This window comes from Mustelus asterias, unplaced genomic scaffold (assembly GCF_964213995.1).
Source record: "Mustelus asterias unplaced genomic scaffold, sMusAst1.hap1.1 HAP1_SCAFFOLD_212, whole genome shotgun sequence".
Taxonomy (NCBI): Eukaryota; Metazoa; Chordata; class Chondrichthyes; order Carcharhiniformes; family Triakidae; genus Mustelus; species Mustelus asterias.
In genome coordinates, this window is record NW_027590199.1 from 271,942 (window position 1) to 297,627 (window position 25,686).

Below are 25,686 nucleotides of genomic sequence, written 5' to 3' on the forward strand. Positions count from 1 at the left end.
AACCCCAATGCCTCCTCCTTTTTGATCTCAACATGACTCAAACTATCTACACATCCTTTCCCAGACTCATCATCCACCAAGTCCTTCTCTTTGGTGAATACTGACACAAAGTATTCATTTAATACCTCACCCATTTCCTCCGGCTCCACGCATAGATTCCCTCCCTTGTCCTTGAGTGGGCCGACCCTCTCCCTGGCTACCCTCTTGCTCTTTATATATGTATAAAAAGCCTTGAGATTTTCCTTCATCCTACTGGTCAATGATTTTTTGAAAGTCAATCCCCTCCATCTCACTCTCCCCTCCATGTCTCACTTCCCCCCACCCCTGTGTCTCACTTCCCCCACCCCCGGTCTCACTCCCCGTCATTTCTCACTCCCCTCGCCTATCAATTCCTCCTTCACCCATTACCGCCCCTCCCTCGTCACCATTACTAGTCACCTGCAAGGCCCTGAATTTGCAGATTGTGTGTGTATGGTGGGTTATCGAGGGAGGGGCACTGAGAGACTGTGCACAGGGCGGGGGAACCATTCAGGTGCGGGGGTGATAGATGGACAGACTATTCCAACCTCATGGCAAGGACCAGCGGAATAAAGGACCGGGTGCCCCTCCCCCCCAGGCTATACCTAAAGGATCTGGGTGCCCCTCCCCCCCGGGCTATCTCTGAAGGATCTGGGTGCGCCCGCCCCCCCCCCCCCCCCCCCCACAAACCCCAACGGGCTTTAAGATGCTGTTTATAAACTTTCGCAAGTTTTCTGGTAGAGAAATCCCTGTCCAATCAGCTGCCTGCATTGTCCCAGCAGCCGGGGATTTGCCAGATGCCTCACCTGAAGCGCGATCGAACTCCAGTTGCACAGCTGACACTGCACGAGGACCACATGGACCACTGGCTCCAGGAACACTCATAGGTCGGGCAGCTGTTGTTTGAGCAGATGATCCTGCCCTCGGTACAGGTGCAATTATTGCAGTCAATATGCTGCATACTCCCTGGGGCCCAGGCTTGTCCAAATGCGTCAGTACATTGGCACTGCCAGGGAGCCACACACACGCCATCCTGTTCCAGGTAACCTGCAAAATCAGAGCAACCTTTGACATTCCAACCTCAACCGTTTTTTGGGAGAGTTTGAGATTTGCACTCAACAGAGGGCATCCATGAGACACAGTGGGCCATCGACAGCAGCGGACCTTTACCCCAGCACAATGTGTAACCTCATGGCCAAGCTTATCCCCCACTCTACCATTCCCACCAAGCCAGGGATCAACCCTAGTTCAATGAAGAGTGCCTCAGGGATCAGTGTTGGCTCCACTGTTATTTGTCACTTATATTAATGATTTGGATAAGAATTTAGGAGGCATGGTTATTAAATTTGTAGATGACACCAAGATTGGTGGCATTGTGGACAGTGAAGAAGGTTGTCTCAGATTGCAAAGGGATCTTAATCAATTGGGCCAGTGGGCTGAAGAATGGCAGATGGAGGGAACATTAAAACTGACAAAGCCCCAGGGCCTGATGGCATCTATCCTAGACTGCTCAGGGAGACGAGAGATGAAATTGCTGGGCCTCTGACGGAAATCTTTGTCGCTTCTTTGGACACGGGTGAGGTCCCTGAGGATTGGAGGATAGCGAATGTGGTCCCGTTGTTTAAGAAGGGTAGCAGGGATAACCCAGGAAATTATAGGCCGGTGAGCTTGACGTCCGTGATAGGGAAGTTGTTGGAGAGGATTCTTAGAGACAGGATGTATGTGCATTTAGAACGGAACAATCTCATTAGTGACAGAGAGCATGGTTTTGTAAGAGGGAGGTCGTGCCGTACAAATTTGGTGGAGTGTTTTGAGGAAGTGACAAAAACGGTTGATGAAGGAAGGCCCGTGGATGTCATCTATATGGATTTCAGTAAGGCATTTGACAAAGTCCCACATGGCAGGTTGGTTAAGAAGGTTAAGGCTCATGGGATACAAGGAGAAGTGGCTAGATGGGTGGAGAACTGGCCTGGCCATAGGAGACAGAGGGTAGTGGTCGAAGGGTCTTTTTCCGGCTGGAGGTCTGTGACCAGTGGTGTTCCGCAGGGCTCTGTACTGGGGCCTCTGCTATTTGTGATATATATAAATGATTTGGAAGAAGGTGTAACTGGTGTAATCAGCAAGTTTGCGGATGACACGAAGATGGCTGGACTTGCGGATAGCGAAGAGCATTGTCGGGCAATACAGCAGGATATAGATAGGCTGGATAATTGGGCGGAGAGGTGGCAGATGGAGTTTAATCCGGATAAATGCGAAGTGATGCATTTTGGAAGAAATAATGTAGGGAGGAGTTATACAATAAATGGCAGAGTCATCAGGAGTATAGAAACACAGAGGGAGCTAGGTGTGCAAGTCCACAAATCCTTGAAGGTGGCAACACAGGTGGAGAAGGTGGTGAAGAAGGCATATGGTATGCTTGCCTTTATAGGACGGGGTATAGAGTATAAAAGCTGGAGTCTGATGATGCAGCTGTATAGAACGCTGGTTAGGCTACATTTGGAGTCCTGCGTCCAGTTCTGGTCGCCGCACTACCAGAAGGACGTGGAGGCGTTAGAGAGAGTGCAGAGAAGGTTTACCAGGATGTTGCCTGGTATGGAGGGTCTTAGCTATGAGGAGAGATTGGGTAAACTGGGGTTGTTCTCCCTGGGAAGACGGAGAATGAGGGGAGATCTAATAGAGGTGTACAAGATTATGAAGGGGATAGATAGGGTGAGCGGTGGGAAGCTTTTTCCCAGATCAGAAGTGACGTTCACGAGGGGTCACGGGCTCAAGGTGAGAGGGGCGAAGTATAACTCAGATATTAGAGGGATGTTTTTTACACAGAGGGTGGTGGGGGCCTGGAATGCGCTGCCAAGTAGGGTGGTGGAGGCAGGCACGCTGACATCGTTTAAGACTTACCTGGATAGTCACATGAGCAGCCTGGGAATGGAGGGATACAAACGATTGGTCTAGTTGGACCAAGGAGCGGCACAGGCTTGGAGGGCCAAAGGGCCTGTTTCCTGTGCTGGACTGTTCTTTGTTCTTTGTTTAATTTAGATAAATGCAAGGTGATGCATTTTGGTCGATCGAACCAGGGCAGGACTTACTCAGTTAATAGTAGGGCATTGGGGAGAGTTATGGAACAAAGAGATCGAGAGGTACAGATTCATAGCTCCTTGAAAGTGGAGTCATAGGTGGACAGGGTGGTGAAGAAGGCGGCACGGTAGCACAGTGGTTAGCACTGCTGCTTTACAGCTCCAGGGACCTGGGTTCGATTCCAGGCTTGGGTCACTGTCTGTGTGGAGTTTGCACATTCTCCTCGTGTCTGCGTGGGTTTCCTCCGGGTGCTCCGGTTTCCTCCCACAGTCCAAAGATGTGCAGGTGAGGTTGATTGGCCATGCTAAAATTGCCCCTTAGTGTCCTGAGATGCGTAGGTTAGAGGGGTTAGTGGGTAAAATATGTAGGGATATGTGGGTAGGGCCTGGGTGGGATTGTGGTTGGTGCAGACTCGATGGGCCGAAGGGCCTCTTTCTGTACTGTAGGGATTCTATGAAAAAAAGGCATTCAGCATGCTTGGTTTCCTTGGTCAGAACATTGAATACAGGAGTAGGGACATCTTGTTGAAGTTGTACAAGACATTGGTAAGGACACACTTGGAATACTGTGTATAGTTCTGGTCACCCTATTATAGAAAGGATATTATTAAACTAGAAAGAGTGCAGAAGAGATTTACTACAATGCTACTGGGACTTGATAGTTTGAGTTACAAGGAGAGGCTGGATCGACTGGGACTTTTTTCCCTGGAGCATAGAAGGCTGAGGGGTGATCTTATAAAATAATGAGGGGCATAGATCAGCTAGATAGTCAATATCTTTTCCCAAAGGTAGGGGAGTCTAAAACTAGAGGGCATAGGTTTAAGGTGAGAGAGGAGAGACACAAAAGGGTCCAGAGGGGCAATTTTTTCACACAGAGGGTGGTGAGTGTCTGGAACAAGCTGCCAGAGGTAGTAGTAGAGGCGGGTACAATTTTGTCTTTTAAAAAGCGTTTAGACAGTTACATGCGTAAGATGGGTACAGAGGGATATGGGCCAAATGCGGGCAATTGGCACTCGCTATGGGGTTTAAAAAAAAGAAGGGCTGCATGGACAAGTTGGGCCAAAGGGCCTGTTTCCATGCTGTAAACCACTCTGATTCTTTGAGGGCATTGCCAGGACCAACACCAGACCTACCAGAAAATGAGTCCGAAGATGTGCGGGTTAAGTTGATTGGCCATGCTAAATTGTCCCTTAATGTCAGGGGGATTAGCAGGGTAAATACTTGGGGTTACGGAGATAGGGCCTGGGTGGGATTGCTGTCGGTGCAGGCTCGATGGGCCAAATGGCCTCCTTCTGCGCTGTAGGGATTCTATGATTCTATGGGGTGTCAACCTGATGAAGCTATAACATAGAATATAGAACAGAGAACAGTACAGCACAGAACAGGCCCTTCTGCCCACGATGTTGTGCCGAGCTTTATCTGAAACCAAGATCAAGCTATCCCACTCCCTATCATCCTGGTGTGCTCCATGTGCCTATCCAATAACCGCATAAATGTTCCTAAAGTGTCTGACTCCACTATCACTGCAGGCAGTCCATTCCACACCCCAACCACTCTCTGCGTAAAGAACCTACCTCTGATATCCTTCCTATTAATCCCACCATGAACCCTATAGTTATGCCCCCTTGTAATAGCTCCATCCACCCGAGGAAATAGTCTTTGAACGTTCACTCTGTCTATCCCCTTCATCATTTTATAAACCTCTATTAAGTCTCCCCTCAGCCTCCTCCGCTCCAGAGAGAACAGCCCTAGCTCCCTCAACCTTTCCTCATAAGACTTACCCTCCAAACCAGGCAGCATCCTGGTAAATCTCCTCTGCACTCTTTCCAGCGCTTCCACATCCTTCTTATAGTGAGGTTACCAGAACTGCACACAATATTCCAAATGTGGTCTCACCAAAGTCCTGTACAGTTGCAGCATAACCCCACGGCTCTTAAACTCCAACCCCCTGTTAATAAAAGCTAACACACGATAGGCCTTCTTCACTGCTCTATCCACTTGAGTGGCAACCTTTAGAGATCTGTGGATATGGACCCCAAGATCTCTCTGTTCCTCCACAGTCTTCAGAACCCTACCTTTGACCCTGTAATCCACATTTAAATTAGTCCTACCAAAATGAATCACCTCACATTTATCAGGGTTAAACTCCATTTGACATTTTTCAGCCCAGCTGTAGGACTATGTCTGCACCAAACAGCATAAACTGCAAAAAATAGACAGATAGAACAAAGAACAAAAGAACAAAGAACAATACAGCACAGGAACAGGCCCTTCGGCCCTCCAAGCCCGCGCCGCTCCCCGGTCCAGGATTGAATCCTGAATCCAGGATCCCCGCCCAATTTTCCAGCCTATCTACATCCTAATATCCTATCCACCGAGCTGTCCCTCACAGCTACGATGCTTTGTTCATCACAACCTATTAACTCACCCCCACCCCCCCATTCCAGACCATGTGATCTCCAGGGAGAGGCGAAAACCCAGAGTGAAAACCCCAGGGCCAATATGGGAAAAAAAAAACCTGGGAAATTCCTCTCCGACCCCCTGAGGCGATCGAAACGAGTCCAGGAGATCACACTGGCCCTGATCAGAAAATGCTTCCCAACCCTATTCATTTCCACTTCTGCTTTACGAACACCATCTGAATTCCCTGCCCCCGAGACAGGTTCCCAACTATCCACAGTCTCGCTCTGTACTGGCACCAGCAAGATGATCATAGAATGAAGCCTTGAAACGAGAAACAAAGAACAATTAGCCCGCGCCGCTCCCTGGTCCAAACTAGACCACTCTTTTGTATCCCTCCATTCCCACTCCGTTCATATAGCTGTCTAGATAAGTCTTAAACGTTCCCAGTGTGTCCGCCTCCACCACCTTGCCCGGCAACACATTCCAGGCCCCCACGACCCTCTGTGTAAAATATGTCCTTCTGATATCTGTGTTAAACCTCCCCCCTTCACCTTGAACCTATGACCCCTCATGAACGTCACCACCGACCCGGGGAAAAGCTTCCAACTGTGAATGGTGGTGGACAATCAAGCAACTCACTGGAGGAGGCGGCTCCACAAATATCCCCATCCTCAATGATGGAGGAGCCCGGCACATCAGTGCAAAAGATAAGGCTGAAGTATTTGCAACAATCTTGAGCCAGAAGTGCCGAGTGGATGATCCATCTCGGCCTCCTCCAGTGGTCCCCAGCATCTCAGATGCCAGTCTCCAGGAGAATAGGACAGATGAACGTGTTGCTCAAGAGTTCGTGCAGGAGAGAGGGTTTTAGATTCAAAGAACAAAGAAAGAACAAAGAAAATTACAGCACAGGAACAGGCCCTTCGGCCCTCCAAGCCTGCACCGACCATGCTGCCCAACTGAACTAAAACCCCCTCCCCTTCCAGGGACATATCCCTCCATTCCCATCCTATTCATGTATTTGTCAAGACGCCCCTTAAAAGTCACTATCGTACCTGCTTCCACTACCTCCCCCGGCAGCGAGTTCCAGGCACCCACCATCCTCTGTGTAAAAAACTTGCCTCGTACATCTCCTTTAAACCTTGCCCCTCGCACCTTAAACCTATGCCCCCGAGTAATTCATTCTTCCACCTTGGGAAAAAGCTTCTGACTATCCACTCTGCCCGTGCCTCTCATAATCTTATAGGCTTCTATCAGGTCGCCCCCTCAACCTCCATCGTTCCAGTGAGAACAACCCAAGTTTCTCCAACCTCTCCTCATAGCTAATACCCTCCATCCCAGGCAACATCCTAGTAAATCGTTTCTGTACCCTCTCCAAAGCCTCCACATCTTTCTGGTAGTGTGGCGACCAGAATTGAACACTATATTCCAAGTGCGGCCTAACTAAGGTGTTATAAAGCTGCAACATGACTTGCCAATTTTTAAACTCAATGCCCTGGCCAATGAAGGTAAGCATGCCGTATGCCTTCTTGACTACCTTCTCCACCTGCATTGCCACTTTCAGTGACCTGTGTACATGCACACCCAGATCCTTCTGCCTATCAATACTCTTAAGGGTTCTGCCATTTACTGTATATTTCCATCTGTATTAGACCTTCCAAAATGCATTACTTCACATTTGTCCGGATTAAACTCCATCTGCCATCTTTCCGCCCAAGTTTCCAACCGATCTATATCCTGCTGTATCCTCTGATGGTCCTCATCACTATCTGCAATCCACCAACCTTTATGTCATCCGCAAACTTACCAATCAAACCAGTTACAATATCCTCCTGGGTCACTGGGACCACTTCTGGGGAAGGTGGGACCTGTACAAGTGGAATGGTCTGCTCCTGAAACTCAATGAGAAGTCTCACAATAACAGGTTAAAATCCACCAGGTTTATTTGGAATCACGAGTTTCAGAGTGCTGCTCCTTTATCACCTGAGGAAAGCTCGTGATTCCAAATAAACCTGTTGAACTTTAACCTGGTGTTGTGAGACCTCTTACTGTGCCCACCCCAGTCCAACGCTGGCATCTCCACATCATGGAAACATAATGGGACCAACATCCTTGCGGGACATTTTGCTCGTGCTGTTGAGAGGAGTTTAAACTAATTTGACAGGGGGAGGGGGACACAGAGCATTAGTACAAAAGGCACATAGCATACCATAGTAAAAGAACCAAGACAAAGGGAATTCAGGCACGTTGAGTTCCAAGGCAGTAAGGCAAGGCTGGATGGTCTTTAATGTTCAGAGTGTAACAAGTTAGACTGGTGGGTTAAAGGCCTGGATTGACGCAGGAAAGAATAATATTGTCACCATCTCAGAGACACGGCTGAGGGAAGGGCAGGACTGCAACTCAACATTCCGGGTATAGGATCTTTAGGTGAGACAAAGGAGGGTGTGAAAGGGAGGTGGAGTAGCATTATTAATTCAGGAGCCAATTACTACAATAAAGTGAGATTTTATCTTGGAAGGGTCTTCAAATGAGGCATTGTGGGTAGAACATTGGAATATAAAGGGGGCATTACTGGGAGTGTATTAGAGGCCATCAAAGAATCAGCGGGAAATAGAGGAGTGGGAAATAGAGGAGCAGCTATGTAGACAATTCATAGAGGTGTGTAAGAGTAATAATCGGGTGATTTTAACTTCCCCAATGTACATTGGGATAGTCATAGTGTAAAGGGTTCAGAGGGAGTGGATTTCTTGAAATGATTGCAGAGCCTTTGGCGTTGATCTTTGGGTCCTCGCTGTCCACGGGGATGGTGCCAGAGGACTGGAGAATGGCGAATGTTGTTCCTCTGTTTAAGAAAGGGAATAGAAATGACCCTGGTAATTATAGACCGGTTAGTCTTACTTCGGTGGTTGGTAAATTGATGGAAAGGGTCCTTAGGGATGGGATTTACGACCATTTAGAAAGATGCGGATTAATCCGAGATAGTCAGCACGGATTCGTGAAGGGCAAGTCGTGCCTCACAAATTTAATAGAATTTTTTGAGGAGGTAACTAAGTGTGATGATGAAGGTAGGGCAGTTGATGTCATATAATGGATTTTAGTAAGGCGTTTGATAAGGTCCCCCATGGTCGGCTTATGATGAAAGTGAGGAGGTGTGGGATAGAGGGAAAGTTGGCCGATTGGATAGGTAACTGGCTGTCTGACCGAAGACAGAGGGTGGTGGTCGATGGAAAATTTTCGGATTGGAGGCAGGTTGCTAGCGGTGTGCCGCAGGGATCAGTGCTTGGTCCTCTGCTCTTTGTGATTTTTATTAATGACAGAGGAGGGGGCTGAAGGGTGGATCAGTAAATTTGCTGATGACACCAAGATTGGTGGAGTAGTGGATGAGGTGGAGGGCTGTTGTAGGCTGCAAAGAGACATAGGTAGGATGCAAAGCTGGGCTGAAAAATGGCAAATGGAGTTTAACCCTGATAAATGTGAGGTGATTCATTTTGGTAGGACAAATTTAAATGTGGATTACAGGGTCAAAGGTAGGGTTCTGAAGACTGTGGAGGAACAGAGAGATCTTGGGGTCCATATCCACAGATCTCTAAAGGTTGCCAGTCAAGTGGATAGAGCTGTGAAGAAGGCCTATAGTGTGTTAGCTTTTATTAACAGGGGGTTGGAGTTTAAGAGCCGTGGGGTTATGCTGCAACTGTACAGGACCTTGGTGAGACCACATTTGGAATATTGTGTGCAGTTCTGGTCACCTCACTATAAGAAGGATGTGGAAGCGCTGGAAAGAGTGCAGAGGAGATTTACCAGGATGCTGCCTGGTTTGGAGGGTAGGTCATATGAGGAAAGGTTGAGGGAGCTAGGGCTGTTCTCTCTGGAGCGGAGGAGGCTGAGGGGAGACTTAATAGAGGTGTATAAAATGATGAAGGGGATAGATAGAGTGAACGTTCAAAGACTATTTCCTCGGGTGGATGGAGCTATTACAAGGGGGCATAACTATAGGGTTTGTGGTGGGAGATACAGGACGGATATCAGAGGTAGGTTCTTTACGCAGAGAGTGGTTGGGGTGTGGAATGGACTGCCTGCAGTGATAGTGGAGTCAGACACTTTAGAAACATTTAAGCGGTTATTGGATAGGCACATGGAGCACACCAGGATGATAGGGAGTGGGATAGCTTGATCTTGGTTTCAGATAAAGCTCGGCACAACATCGTGGGCCGAAGGGCCTGTTCTGTGCTGTACTGTTCTATGTTCTATGTTCTATGTATCCAGGGGAGTTTTTTGTATCAATATGTGGAAGGCCCAATAAGGGATGGCGCAGAGCTGGACCTAGGTCTGGGGAATAAAGCCAGACAATTGTTCAATGTGGCAGCAGGGGAGCATTTTAGCAATAGCGACCACAACACTTGTTCCCAGGAGCAGGCTGAGGGTAAGAGAGTTGGTTTTCTGACATTAATTAATTATTTATTTTTTCAGTTAATTTTGGGTTTAAAATCGGAGGTTTTTTTCAAAACCGGAAGTAGGGCCAGGAGTGGCCTGGGGAAGTTTTTGGAGGGTTTAAAAGCGCACCAAAGTATACAGCGGGCAGCATCGTAGCAGGCAGCAGAGTGAGTGGGAAGTTGAGTGAGCTGTCAGGGCTTTGGCTCACAGGGCTTGGACGAGCAGGGGTGAGTTTTTGTTTCCTTACATTCTTATTAACCTTTCACTGTCTTACTTGACATAAAGTGTCCAGTATGAGTGTGAAACCAGTGTGTTGTTCCCAATGTAGGATGTGGGAGGTCCTGGAGGCATCTGGCCTCCCGGACATCCACATCTGTGAGGGGTGTGTCGAGCTGCGGTTCCTGAGGGACCGTGTTAGGGAGCTGGAACTGCAGCTCGAGGATCTTAGGCTGATGAGGGAGAATGAGGAGGTGATAGACAAGAGCTATCATCAGGTGGTCACACCAGGGCCACGGGAGGAGGCCAAGTGGGTGACGGCCAGGAAGGGTAAGTCTAGGGTGGTTGAGAGCACCCCAGTGGATTTGCCCCTGCACAACAAGTACTCCTGCTTGAGTACTGCTGGGGGGGACAGCCCGCCTGGGGGAAGGAGCAGTGGCCGTGTCTCCGCAGTGGAGTCCAGCCCTGTAACTCAGAGGGCTAAGGAAAAGAGGAGGAAGGCGGTATTAATCGGGGACTCGATGGTGAAGGGGACAGACAGGCGTTTCTGCGGAGGTAGGCGGGAGTCTCGCATGGTGGTCTGCCTCCCTGGGGCCGGGATCCAGGATGTCGCTAGTCGCGTCCCGGAAATCCTGAGGTGGGAGGGAGAGGAGCCTGAGGTAGCGGTACATATTGGTACCGCTGATGTGGGTAGGAAGGGAGAAGGGGTCATGAAAAGGGAGTACAGGGAATTAGGGAGACAGCTGAGAAAGAGGAAAGCAAAGGTAGTAATCTCAGGATTACTGCCTGTGCCACGGGAAGGTGAGGGCAGGAATGGAGTGAGGTGGAAGATGAATGTGTGGCTGAGGGACTGGTGCAGGGGGCAGGGATTCAGGTTCCTGGACCATTGGGACCTCTTTAGGGGCAGGGGTGATCTGTATACAAAAAACGGGTGGAACTTGAATCACGCGGGGACCAATATCCTGGCCGGTAGGTTGGCTAAGGCTACTGGGGAGAATTTAAACTAGATAGGTTGGGGGGAGGGGAGCTAGAAGAGTTGACTAGGATCAAGGAATTACAAAATTAATGGTAGAGGAGAGGGTGCAAGTGAATGAAGGCAGTAATTTAGATAAGGGAGTAGAGGGAGAGGGTGTTCGCGACTCATCAAAGCGGGTCCAGATAAAAGCTGGAATAAGGACACTTTGCCTGAATGCACGAAGCATTCGGAACAAGGTAAATGAGTTGATGGTGCAAATCAGCACAAGTGGGTACGATCTAGTGGCCATTACAGAAACGTGGCTGAAAGGTGACCAGGACTGGGAGATGAATATCCAGGGGTATCAGGCGTTTAGGAAGAATAGACAGGAAGGAAAAGGTGGTGGGGTCGCGCTATTAATAAGAGATAATATCAGGGTAGTACTGAGGGATGACATAGGCTCTGAGGAACAAAACGTGGAATCATTATGAGTAGAGATGAGGAATAGTAGAGGGAGAAAGACACTAGTAGGTGTGGTGTATAGGCCCCCAAATAATAATGTTGAGGTAGGGAGGGCTATAAACAAGCAGATAAGGGATGCGTGTAAAAACGGAACGGCAATAATCATGGGGGACTTCAACATGCACATTGACTGGCAGACTCAAGTCGGTAAGGGTGGAATGGAGGAAGAGTTCTTAGAATGCTGTCGGGATAGTTTCCTTGAACAGCATGTTACGGAACCGACGAGGGAACGAGCTATTTTGGATCTGGTATTGTGTAACGAGGTAGGTAGAATTAAGGATCTTATTGTGAAGGACCCTCTTGGGTCTAGTGACCACAATATGGTCGAATTTCTGATTCAGATGGAAGAGGAGAAAGTTTGGTCCCAAACCAGTGTCCTCTGTTTGAACAGAGGGAAATATGATAGGATGAGGGATGAATTGGCTAAGGTAGACTGGGAGAGCAGGCTGGCAGGTAGGATAGCTGAGGAACAGTGGAGGATTTTTAAGGAGATCCTTTTCAGTTCTCAGCAAAAATATATTCCAGCAAAAAACAAGGATTGTAAGAAAAGGGAGAACCAGCCGTGGATAACGAAGGAAATAAAGGAGAGTATTAAAATAAAAACAGCTGCGTACAGAGTGGCCAAAAATAGTGGAGAAACAAGTGATTGGGAAAAATTTAAGAAACAACAAAGAGAGACTAAGAAAGCGATAAAGAAAGGAAGGATAGACTATGAAGCTGGGCTAGCAATTAATATAAAAAATGATAGTAAAAGTTTTTATAAATATATAAAAAGGAATAGAGTGGCTAGAGTGAATGTTGGACCCTTGGAGGACGAGAGGGGGGAGTTAATAGTGGGAAATGAGGATATGGCTGAGTCTTTAAATAAGTTTTTTGTGTCGGTCTTCACGGTGGAGGACACAAATAGTTTGCCAAATATTAACGATAGAGGGTTGGCAGCAGGAGAAATACTTAATACAATTAATGTTACCAGAGAGGCAGTGCTGGGTAGACTAATGGGACTGAAGGTGGACAAGTCCCCGGGTCCGGATGGAATGCATCCCAGGGTATTGAAAGAAATGTCAGAGGTAATAGTGGATGCGTTAGTGATTATTTATCAAAACTCGTTGCATTCTGGGGTAGTGCCGGTTGATTGGAAAACGGCTAATGTTACGCCGCTGTTTAAAAAAGGAAGGAGACAAAAGGCGGGTAACTATAGGCCGGTCAGCTTAACGTCTGTAGTAGGGAAAATGCTGGAATCCATTATTAAAGAGGAGATAGCAGGGCATCTGGATAGAAATGGTTCGATCAATCAGACGCAGCATGGATTCATGAGGGGAAAGTCGTGCTTGACGAACATGTTGGATTTTTATGAAGATGTGACTAGGGCGGTTGATGGAGGAGAACCGGTGGATGCGGTGTTTTTGGATTTCCAAAAGGCGTTTGATAAGGTGCCCCATAAAAGGCTGCTGAAGAAGATTAGGGCACACGGAGTTGGGGGTAGTGTGTTAAAGTGGATTGGGGACTGGCTATCCGACAGGAAGCAAAGAGTCGGAATAAATGGGTGTTTTTCCGGTTGGAGGAAGGTAACTAGTGGCGTGCCGCAGGGATCGGTACTCGGGCCGCAACTGTTTACCATTTATATAGATGATCTGGAGGAGGGGACGGAGTGTAGGGTAACGAAGTTTGCAGACGACACAAAGATAAGTGGAAAAGTGAATCGTGTGGAGGACGGAGAAGATCTGCAGAGAGATTTGGACAGGCTGAGTGAGTGGGCGAGAATATGGCAAATGGAGTATAACGTTGAGAAATGCGAGGTTATACACTTTGGAGGAAATAATAACAAATGGGATTACTATCTCAATGGAAACAAATTAAAACATGCTACCGTGCAAAGGGACCTGGGGGTCCTTGTGCATGAGACGCAAAAGCCCAGTCTGCAGGTACAACAGGTGATCAAGAAGGCAAATGGGATGTTGGCCTATATTGCGAGGGGGATAGAATATAAAAGCAGGGATGTCTTGATGCACCTGTACAGGGCATTGGTGAGGCCACAGCTGGAATACTGTGTGCAGTATTGGTCCCCTTATATGAGGAAGGATATATTGGCATTGGAGGGAGTGCAGAGAAGGTTCACCAGGTTGATACCGGAGATGAGGGGTTTGGATTATGAGGAGAGGCTGAGGAGATTGGGTTTGTACTCGTTAGAGTTTAGAAGGATGAGGGGGGATCTTATGGAGACTTATAAGATAATGCGGGGGCTGGATAGGGTGGAGGCGGAGAGATTCTTTCCACTTAGTAAGGAAGTTAAAACTAGAGGACACAGCCTCAAAATAAAGGGGGGTCGGTTTAAGACAGAGTTGAGGAGGAACTTCTTCTCCCAGAGGGTGGTGAATCTCTGGAATTCTCTGCCCACTGAGGTGGTGGAGGCTACCTCGCTGAATATGTTTAAAGCGCGGATGGATGGATTCCTGATCGGTAAGGGAATTAAGGGTTATGGGGATCAGGCGGGTAAGTGGTACTGATCCACGTCAGATCAGCCATGATCTTATTGAATGGCGGGGCAGGCTCGAGGGGCTAGATGGCCTACTCCTGCTCCTATTTCTTATGTTCTTATGTTCAGGTGAGTGGGAATTCTGTTCACAAACAGAGCATATAAAGACACAAACTCAAATTACATGAATAATGGTTGGAATGCGAATACTTACAACTAATCAAGTCTTTAAGAAACAAAACAACATTAACATTGCCATTAACATTAACATGAACATTAACCTACAGAGGGATCTGGGCGTGCAGGCCCACAGTTCCCTCAAAGTGACAACACAGGTGGAGAAGGTAGTCAAAAAGCCATTTGGGCATGTTTGCCTTCATCGGCCGGGGTATTGAGTTTAAAAATTGGCAAGTCATGTTGCAGCTTTATACAACCTTAGTTAAGCCGCACTTGGAATATAGTGTTCAATTCTGGTCGCCACACTACCAGAAGGATGTGGAGGCTTTGGAGAGGGTACAGAACAGATATACCAGGATGTTGCCTGGTATGGAGGGCATTAGCTATGAGGAGAGGTTGGAGAAACTTGGTTTGTTCTCACTGGAGCGACGGAGGTTGAGGGGAGACCTGATAGAAGTCGACAAGATTGTGAGAGGCATGGACAAAGTGGATAGTCAGAAGCTTTTTCCCAGGGTGGAAGACTCAATTACAAGAGGCATAGTACTGGACCTAGTACTGGGGAATGAGCCCGGTCAGGTCTTCAAAGTTTCGGTAGGGGAACATGTGGCAAATAGTGACCACAATTCTGTTAGCTTTAGGATAGTGATGGAAAAGGATGAGTGGTGTCCCAAGGGTAAGGTGTTGGATTGGGGGAAGGCTAACTTTAGTGGGATTAGGCAGAAATTGGCAGCTCTTGATTGGGAGAGGCTGTTTGAGGGTAAATCCACATCTGGCACGTGGGAGTCTTTTAAGGAACAGTTGTTAGGGCTGCAGGATAGGCATGTGCCTGTAAAAAAGGATAGGAAGGGTAGGATTAGAGAACCGTGGATTACCAGGGAAATTGAGGGACTGGTCAAAAAGAAAAGAGAGGCGTATGTTAGGTCCAGGCAGCTAAAAACGGAGGGAACTCTGGAGGAATACAAAGAAAGTAGGAAAGAACTCAAACAAGGAATTTGAAGGGCAAAAAGGGGTCACGAAATGTCCTTGGCAGACAGGATTAAGGAGAATCCCAAGACATTTTATTCATACGTTAGGAACAAAAGGTTTGTCAGGGAAAAAATCGGACCTCTCAGGGACAAAAGTGGGGAATTCTGCTTGGAGCCCAAAGAAGTAGGGGAGATCCGAAATGAATACTTTGCGTCGGTATTCACAAAGGAGAGGGGTGTGTTGACTGGGAGTGTCTCGGAGGGGAGTGTTGAACCGTTGGAGAAAATCTCCATTACAAGGGAGGAAGTGTGAGGTTTGTTAGAGAATATAAAGACTGACAAATCCCCAGGGCCTGATGGAATCTATCCGAGGCTGCTCAGGGAGACGAGAGATGAAATCGCTGGGCCTCTGACGCAAATCTTTGTCTCATCACTGGACGCAGGTGAGGTCCCAGAGGATTGGAGGATAGCTAATGTGATCCCGTTATTTAAGAAGGGTAGGAAGGATAACCCGGGAAATTATAGGTCAGTGAGCATGACGTCCGTGATGGGAAAGTTGTTGGAGAAGATTCTTAGAGATAGGATGTATGTGCATTTAGAAAGGAATAAACTCATTAACGACAGTCAGCATGGTTTTGTGAGAGGGAGGTCATGCCTCACTAACCTGGTGAAGTTTTTTGAAGAAGTGACTAGAATGGTTGACGAGGGAAGGGCCGTGGATGTCATCTATCTGGACTTTAGTAAAGCGTTTGACAAAGTCCCTCATGGTAGGCTGGTGAAAAAGGTTGGATCTCATGGGATAAAGGGGGAGGTGGCTAGATGGGTGGAGAACTGGCTTGGTCACAGAAGACAGAGGGTGGTAGTGGAAGGGTCTTTTTCCGGCTGGAGGCCTGTGACTAGTGGTGTTCCGCAGGGCTCTGTATTGGTACCTCTGCTGTTTGTGATTTATATAAACGATCTGGAAGAAGGTGTAACTGGGGTGATCAGTAAGTTTGCGGACGACACAAAATTGGCAGGACTTGCAGATAGTGAGGAGCATTGTCAGAGGCTACAGAAGGATATAGATAGGCTGGAAATTTGGACAAAGAAATGGTAGATGGAGTTCAATCCTGATAAATGCGAAGTGATGCATTTTGGTAGAAATAATGTAGGGAGGAGCTATATGATAAATGGCAGAACCAGAAAGGGTGTAGATACGCAGAGGGACCTGGGTGTGCAAGTCCACAGATCCTTGAAAGTGACGTCACAGGTGGAGAAGGTGGTGAAGAAGGCATATGGCATGCTTGCCTTTATAGGACGGGGCATAGAGTATAAAAGTTGGGGTCTGATGTTGCAGTTGTATCGAACTTTGGTTCGGCCGCATTTGGAATATTGCGCCCAGTTCTCGTCGCCACACTACCAGAAGGACGTGGAGGCTTTGGAGAGAGTGCAGAGGAGGTTTACCAGGATGTTGCCTGGTATGGAGGGGCTTAGTTATGAGGAGAGATTGGGTAAACTGGGGTTGTTCTCCCTGGAAAGACGGGGGATGAGGGGAGACTTAATAGAGGTGTATAAAATTATGAAAGGCATAGATAGGGTGAACGGTGGGAAGTGTTTCCCCAGGTCGGTGGTGACGTTCACGAGGGGTCATAGGTTCAAGGTGAAGGGGGCTGGTTTAACACAGATATCAGAAGGACATATTTTACACAGAGGGTGGTGGGGGCCTGGAATGAGCTGCCAGGCAAGGTCGTGGGGGCGGACACACTGGGAACGTTTAAGACTTATCTAGATAGCCATATGAATGGAGTGGGAATGGAGGGATACAAAAGAATGGTCTAGTTTGGACCAGGGAGCGGCACGGGCTTGGAGGGCTGAAGGGCCTGTTCCTGTGCTGTATTTGTAAAAGGGGGAAAGTTTAAAGGAGATGTGAGAGGCATGTTGTTTACACTGAGGGTGGTAAGTGTCTGGATTGCGCTGCCAGAGGAGGTGGCAGAAGCAGATACAATAGCAATGTTTAAGAGGCATCTTGACAGATACATGAATAGGCAGCGAATCAAGGGATACGGATCACGCAAAGTATCATGTGTTGTCACAGGGCTGGTGGGCCCTGCAATGTATTGGCAGTGAAGGTTTTTGGACCACCCTGAGGTCACAGACATCTGTTTTCCCATGATTCCACCTCCATCAATGCAATTCTGTGTTTGGCTACCTTGCCCTTTACCCCATAGGCTGTGACAGAACGATTCTAAATACTCACCACGAGGGCACCGACAGCCAGCTTCACACATTCCGGCATTAGAACAAACTATCCCACTCTGGAAATCTAGACAGGCCCGAGGACATTTATTGGCACAATCCATATGGACCAAGCCAACTGGGCAGCCATCAGTGCCTGAGAGAAGACACAAGGTGAAAGCATCAGATATTACAGTGCACGGCACCACCCATCTCACACACTCCTCAAACCCCCTTTCCAAACCCCCCCCAACAAAACCCCCCGAAAACAAAACCCCCCCAACCTCCCCCCACCTGAACACCACCCAAACCAAATTCCCCCTTCCAAACCCTCCCCCAAACCAAGCATCAACCAAACCAAACCCCCCTTCCAAACCCCCCCAAACCCACTCCCACCAAATGAACCCCCACCCACCCCCCCAAACTACTTCCCAATAATAAACCTTCCCCTTTAAACAAACCCCACCCCCCACCCAAATCCTCTGAGCAACTATAGGCCGGTGAGCTTAACTTCTGTAGTAGGGAAAATGCTTGAATCTATCATCAAGGAAGAAATAGCAAGACATCTGGATATAAATTGTCCCATTGGTAAGACGCAGCATGGGTTCATGAAGGGAAGGTCATGTTTGACTAATTTGGTGGAATTCTTTGAGAACATTACATGTGCAGTGGACAATGGGGAACCTGTGGATGTGGTGTATCTGGATTTCCAGAAGGTATTTGACAAGGTGCCGCACCAAAGACAGCTACATAAGATAAAGGTGCACAGTGTTACGGGTAATGTATTAGCATGGATAGAGGATTGGTTAACGAACAGAAAGCAAAGAGTGAGGTGAAGGTTGGCGTTCTGGTCTCCTCCCACATTCTGAAAGAGGTGCTGGTTAGGGTGCATTGACCCGAACAGGCGCCGGAGCGTGGCAACGAGGGGAATTTCACAGTAACCTCAGTGTTAATGTAAACCTTACTTGTGACTAATAAATAAACTTTTTAACTTTAACTTTAAATGGGTGTTTTTCTGGTTGGTGATCAGTGACTAATAGTGTGCCTCAGGGATCAGTGTTGGACCTTCTGCCCTAAACCCCACCTCCTGTCCCAAACCCCACACCGTGCCCCCAAACTCCACCCCTGCCCTCAAACCCTGCCCCCCACCCCCAGACCCCACTGTCATTCACCTCTCACTTCAGTCTTCACCTATCCCGCCTCCATTAACTTAAACTGCCCAAATCCAATTTCTAAATCCCCATCACCCCTGGTCCACGCAACCAATAAGTAACCCCACTGAGAATTAAACCCCCAAATCCTGCTGAGAATTAAACTTCAAACCCCGTTCAGAATTAAACCCCAAACCCTGTTGAGAATTAAACCCAACTCCCGCTGAGAATTAAACTCCAAACCCCAGTGAGAACAAAACCCCAAACCCTGCTGAGAATTAAACCCCAAATTCCACTCAGAATTAAACCCTGAACCCCGCTGAGAATTAAACCCCAGACCCGAGTGAGAATTAAACCCCAGACCCCGCTGAGAATTAAACCCTGAACCCCGGTGAGAATTAAACCCCAAATCTCGCTGAGAATTTAACCCCAGACCCCGCTGAGAATTAAACTCCAAATCTCGCTGAGAATTAAACCCCAAACCCCAATGAGAATTAAACCCCAAATCTCGCTGAGAATTAAACCCCAAACCCCACTGACAACTAAACCCTGAACCCCACTGAGAATTAAAACCCGCTGAGAATTAAACCCCAAATCTCGCTGAGAATTAAACCCCAAACACCAGTGAGAATTAAACCCCAAATCGCAGTGAGAATTAAACACTGAACCCCGCTGAGAACAAAGCCCCAAATCCCGCATAAAATTAAACCCCAAACCCTGAGAATTAAACCCCAAATCCCGCATAAAATTAAACCCCAAACCCTGAGAACTAAACCCCAAATCCCGCATAAAATTAAACGCCAAACCCTGAGAATTAAACCCCAAACCATGAGAATTAAAACCCAAATCCCGCTGAGAATTAAACCTCAAACCCTGAGAATTAAACCCCAAATCTCACTGAGAATTAAACCCCAAACCCCAGTGAGAATTAACCCCAAACCCCGCTGAGAATTAAACCCCAAACCCTGCTGAGAATTGAACCCCAAACCCCAGTGAGAATTAACCCCAAACCCTGCTGAGAATTAAACCGCAAACCTCGCTGAGAATTAAACCCCAAACCCCAGTGAGAATTAACCCCAAACCCTGTTGAGAATTAAACCCCAAACCCCAGTGAGAATAAAACCCCAAACCCTGTTGAGAATTAAACCCCAAACCCCGCTGAGAATTAAACCCCAAACCCCGCTGAGAATTAAACCCCAAACCCCAGTGAGAATTAAACCCCAAACCCCAGTGAGAATTAAACCCCAAACCCCAGAGAGAATTAAACCCCAAACCCCAGTGAGAATTAAACCCCAAACCCCAGTGAGAAGTAAACACCAAACCCCAGTAAGAATTAAACCCCAAACCCTGCTGAGAATTAAACCCCAAACCCTGTTGAGAATTAAACCCCAAACCCTGCTGAGAATTAAACCCCAAACCCCAGTGAAAATTAAACCCCAAACCCCAGTGAGAATTAAACCTCAAACCCTGCTGAGAATTAGACCCCAAACCATAGTGAGAATTAAACCCCAAACCCTGTTGAGAATTAAACCCCAAACCCTGTTGAGAATTAAACCCCAAACCCTGTTGAGAATTAAACCCCAAACCCCAGTGAGAATTAAGCCCCAAACCCCAGTGAGAATTAAACCCCAAACCCGGCTGAGAAATAAACCCCAAACCCTGCTGAGAATTAAACCCCAAACCCCAGTGAGAATTAAACCCCAAACCCCAGTGAGAATTAAACCCCAAACCCCAGTGAGAAGTAAACCCCAAACCCCAGTGAGAATTAAACCCCAAACCCCAGTGAGAATTAATCCCCAAACCCCAGTGAGAATTAAACGCCAAACCACGCTCAGAATTAAACCCCAAACCCCAGTCAGAATTAAACCCCAAACCCCAGTGAGAATTAAACCCCAAACCCCAGTGAGAATTAAACCCCAAACCCCAGTGAGAATTAAACCCCAAACCCCAGTGAGAATTAAACCCCAAACCCTGTTGAGAATTAAACCCCAAACCCTGCTGAGAATTAAACCCCAAACCCTGAGAATTAAACCCCAAACCCCAGTGAGAATTAAACCCCAAACCCCAGTGAGAATTAAACCCCAAACCCTGCTGAGAATTAAACCCCAAACCCCAGTGAGAATTAAACCCCAAACCCCAGTGAGAATTAAACCCCAAACCCTGCTGAGAATTAAACCCCAAACCCCAGTGAGAATTAAACCCCAAACCCTGCTGAGAATTAAACCCCAAACCCTGAGAATTAAACCTCAAACCCCAGTGAGAATTAAACCCCAAACCCTGCTGAGAATTAAACCCCAAACCCCAGTGAGAATTAAACCCCAAACCCTGCTGAGAATTCAACCCCAAACCACGCTCAGAATTAAACCCCAAACCCCAGTGAGAATTAAACCCCAAACCCTGCTGTGAATTAAACCGCAAACCCTGTTGAGAATTAAACCCCAAACCCCGCTGAGAATTAAACCGCAAACCCCAGTGAGAATTAAACCCCAAACCCTGTTGAGAATTAAACCCCAAACCCCGCTGAGAATTAAACCGCAAACCCCAGTGAGAATTAAACCCCAAACCCCAGTGAGAATTAAACCCCAAACGCCACTGAGAATTAAACCCCAAACCCTGTTGAGAATTAAACCCCAAACCCCAGTGAGAATTAAACCCCAAATCTCGCTGAGAATTAAACCGCAAATCCCGCTGAGAATTAAACCCCAAACCCCAGTGAGAATTAAACCCCAAACCCCACTGAGGATAAAACCCCAAACCCCAGTGAGAATTAAACCCCAAACCTCACTGAGAATTAAACCCCAAACCCCAGTGAGAATTAAACCCCAAATCTCACTGAGAATTAAACCCCAAACCCTGTTGTGAATTAAGCCCCAAACCCAAGTGAGAAATAAACCCCAAACCCTGAGAATTAAACCCCAACCCCAGTGAGAATTTAACCCTGAATCCCGGTGGGAATTGAACCCCGAATCCTGGTGGGAATTGAACCCCAAATCCCGATGGGAATTGAACCCCAAATCCCGATGGGAGTTGAACCCCGAATCCAGGTGGGAATTGAGCCCCGAATCCCGGTGGAAATTGAGCCTCGAATCCCGATGGGAATTGAGCCCCGAATCCCGGTGGGAATTGAACCCCGAATCCCGATGGGAATTGAACCCCGAATCCCGATGGGAATTGAACCCCGAATTCCGATGGGAATTGAACCTCGAATCCCGATGGGAATTGAACCCCGAATCCCGGTAGGAATTGAACCCCGAATCCCGGTATGAATTGAGCCCCGAATCTCAGTAGGATTTGAACCCTGAATCCCAGTGGGAAATGAACCCCGAATCCTGGTGGGAATTGAGCCCCGAATCCCAGTGGGAATTGAGCTCCGAATCCTGGTGGGAATTGAACCCAAATCCCGGTGGGAATTGAACCCCAAATCCCGGTGTGAATTGAGCCCCGAATCCCAGTAGGAATTGAACCCCGAATCCCGGTGGGAATTGAGTCCCGATTCCCAGTAGGAATTGAACCCTGAATCCCGGTGAGAATTGAACCCCAAATCCCAGTGGGAATTGAACCCCGAATCCCAGTGGGAATTGAGCCCCGAATCCCAGTAGGAATTGAACCCTGAATCCCGGTGGGAATTGAACCCCGAATCCCAGTGGGAATTGAACCCCGAATCCCAGTGGGAATTGAACCCCGAATGCTGGTGGGAATTGAACCCCGAATGCTGGTGGGAATTGAAGCCTAGGTCCATTTGTATCCCATCATTCTCACCGCAAGGTTGAACGTTACATATCTCCACTTCAAACCGTTCACCGGAGCAGCGCCTCCCTCCGTTCTTAGGGGGTGGGTCAGTACACGACCGCATGCGGAGGGACTTCCCTCCTCCACAGGAACGGTCACATGTTGACCAAGGACTCCAATTGGACCATCCACCATTCACTAGGAAACCAAGAGAAGAAGTTACTGACCATTGTCAGTTAATTGGCAACAAGGGAAATTTCACAGTAACTTCATTGCAGTGTTAATGTAAGCCTTACTTGTGACACTGATAAATAAACGTTACTTTACTTTACAAGGGCATCCCCCATGTAAAGTGGACTACTCTGTCCACCTGTGACTGCACTTTCAAGGAGCTATGAACATGTACCCCTAGATCTCTTTGTTCTGTAACTCTCCCCAATGCCCTAGCATTAACTGAACAAGTCCTGCCCTGGTTCAATCTACCAAAATGCATCACCTCGCATTTGCCTAAATTAAACTCCATCTGCCATTCATCAGCCCACTGACCCAATTGATCAAGATCCCATTGCAATCCAAGATAACCTTCTTCACTGTCCATTATAGAACATAGAACAGTACAGCACAGAACAGGCCCTTCGGCCCACGATGTTGTGCCGAGCTTTATCTGAAACCAAGATCAAGCTATCCCACTCCCTATCATCCTGGTGTGCTCCATGTGCCTATCCAATAACCGCAAGATTATGCCACCAATCTTGGTGTCATCTGCAAACTTACCAACCATGCCTCCTATATTCTCATCCAAATCATTAATATAAATAACAAATAACAGTGGACCCAGCACTGATCCCTGAGGCGCACCGCTGGTCACAGGCCTCCAGTTTGAAAAACAACTCTCTACAATCGCCCTCTGGCCTCTGTCATCAAGCCAATTTTGTATCCATTTAGATACCTCACCCTGGATCCCGTGAGATTTAACCTTATGCAATGACCTACCATGCGGTACCTTGTCAAAGGCCTTGCTAAAGTCCGTGTAGACAACATCAACTGCACTGCCCTCATCTACCTTCTTGGTTACCCCTTCAAAAAACTCAATTAAATTTGTGAGACATGATTTTCCACTCACAAAGCCATGCTGATTGTCCCTAATCAGTCCTTGCATCTCTAAATGCCTGTAGATCCTGTCTCTCAGAATACCTTCCAACAACTTATCCACCACAGATGTGAGGCTCACCGGCCTGTAATCCAATTTAGTTGGGAGCTATAAAATAAATGACAGAACCATCAGGAGCATAGACACACAGAAAGATCTGGTAGTGCAGATCCATGTAACCTTCAAAGTGGCAGCACAGATGGAAAACATAGAAACATAGAAAAACTACACCACAAACAGGCCCTCAAGTTGTGCCGAACACGTCCCTACCTTCTAGACCTACCTATAACCCTCCATCCTATTAAGCTCCATGTACTCATCCAGGAGTCTCTTAAAAGACCCGATTGAGTTCGCCTCCACCACCACTGACGGCAGCCGATTCCACTCGCCCACCACCCTCTGTGTGAAAAACTTCCCCCTAAAAACTTCCCCTCTTTGTTGCTTTGGAGAAAGGCAGAGGTGTGACTGGTGACAGGATTTTTGGGGTAAGATTTAATTTAAAGTACTTTTTCGCAGGTGTTATTTATTTATTTAATTATTTTTAAATTTTGGCGCGAAACCGGCAGTGGCCGCGGGGTTTACTGGGAAGGGTCTTTTGAGTTTTTTTTAGTGCACGGGAGGTTTAAAAGGCAGGCCCCACTATCTAACGGGCAGCGTTGGGAGCGGGCAGCGGAGTGAGAGGGAGCTGAGTGAGAACTGAGGGGCTTTGGCTCATCGGGCTTAGGCAGAAAGGGCGAGCAGGGGTGAGTTTCTTATTTTTAAAAAAATTATAATTTACTTTTTTCTGTGTACCTTGGAAGAAAGGGTAAAATATGAGTGTGAAGCCAGTGTGGTGCTCGCAGTGCAGTATGTGGGAGGTCCTGGAGGCACCTGGCCTCCCGGACATCCACATCTGTGAGGGGTGTGTCGAGCTGCGGTTCCTGAGGGCCCGTGTTAGGGAGCTGGAACTGCAGCTTGATGATCTTAGGCAGGTGAGGGAGAATGAGGAGGTGATAGACAAGAGCTATCATCACGTGGTCACACCAGGGCCTCGGGTGGAGGCCAAGTGGGTGACAGCCAGGAAGGGTAAAGCTCGGGTGATTGAGAGCACCCCGGTGGAAGTGCCCCGACATAACAAGTACTCCTGTCTGAGTACTGTTGGGGGGGACAGCCCATCTGGGGGAAGCAGCAGTGGCCATGTCTCCGGGGTGGAGTCCGGCCCTGTAACTCAGAGGGCTAAGGAAAGGAGGAGGAAGGCGGTATTAATCGGGGACTCGACAGTCAGGGGGACGGACAGGCTATTTTGTGGAGGCAGGCGGGAGTCTCGCATGGTGGTCTGCCTCCCTGGGGCTGGGATCCAGGATGTTGCTGGACGAGTCCCAGAAATCCTGAGGTGGGAGGGAGAGGAGCCGGAGGTAGCGGTACATATTGGTACCGCTGATGTGGGTAAGAAGGGGGAAGGGAACATGAAAAAAGAGTATAAGGAATTAGGGAGACAGCTGAGAAGGAGGAAAGCAAAGGTAGTAATCTCGGGATTGCTGCCTGTGCCACGGGAAGGTGAGGAAAGGAATGGAGTGAGGTGGAGGATGAATGTGTGGCTGAGGGAATGGTGCAGGGGGCAGGGATTCAGGTTCCTGGACCATTGGGATCTCTTTAGGGGCAGGTGTGACCTGTATACTAAAAATGGGTGGCACTTGAATCCCAGTGGGACCAATATCCTGGCAGGAAGGTTGGCTAAGGCTACTGGGGAGAGTTTAAACTAGATAGGTTGGGGGGAGGGGATCAAAGTGACGTGACTGAGAGTGAGGAAGGTAGCTCGCAAACAGAGAAGGGTTATGGGCAGTGCAAGAGGGCAGGTGGACTGGGAACAGAGAAGGGGAGAGGTCAGACCATAGGATTGAGAGGTGTCTACTCTAATGCCAGGAGTATAGTGAATAAACAACTAGCTAAAGGAGGAGAGGGCTTGGGAGATGTTAGTAGCGCTTCAACAAACCGGGTCCAGATAAAGGCTGGCATAAAGACACTTTGCCTGAAAGCACGAAGCATTCGAAACAAAGTAAATGAGTTGATGGCACAAATCCATACAAATGAATATGATCTAGTGTCCATCACAGAAACGTGGTTGCAGGGTGACCGAGACTGGGAACTGAATATACAGGGTTATCAGGCATTTAGGAAGGATAGACAGGTAGAAAAAGGAGGTGGGGTAGCTTTGTTAATAAAGGATAATAT

At 47.9% G+C, this 25,686-nt stretch overlaps 1 protein-coding gene across 1 annotated transcript in view; it reads right to left on the reverse strand.

Moving 5' to 3' along the window:
* The window catches only part of LOC144485729 (SCO-spondin-like), a 449,590-nt gene that overhangs the window by 117,558 nt on the left and 306,346 nt on the right, over window positions 1-25,686 (reverse strand). Inside the window, exons 22-24 of the mRNA XM_078203820.1 lie at window positions 22,356-22,523; window positions 17,468-17,602; window positions 825-1,065 (exon numbers count right to left, since the gene is read on the reverse strand). Coding sequence (XP_078059946.1) covers window positions 825-1,065; window positions 17,468-17,602; window positions 22,356-22,523 — 544 coding nt within the window. The remainder of the gene's footprint in view (window positions 1-824; window positions 1,066-17,467; window positions 17,603-22,355; window positions 22,524-25,686) is intronic.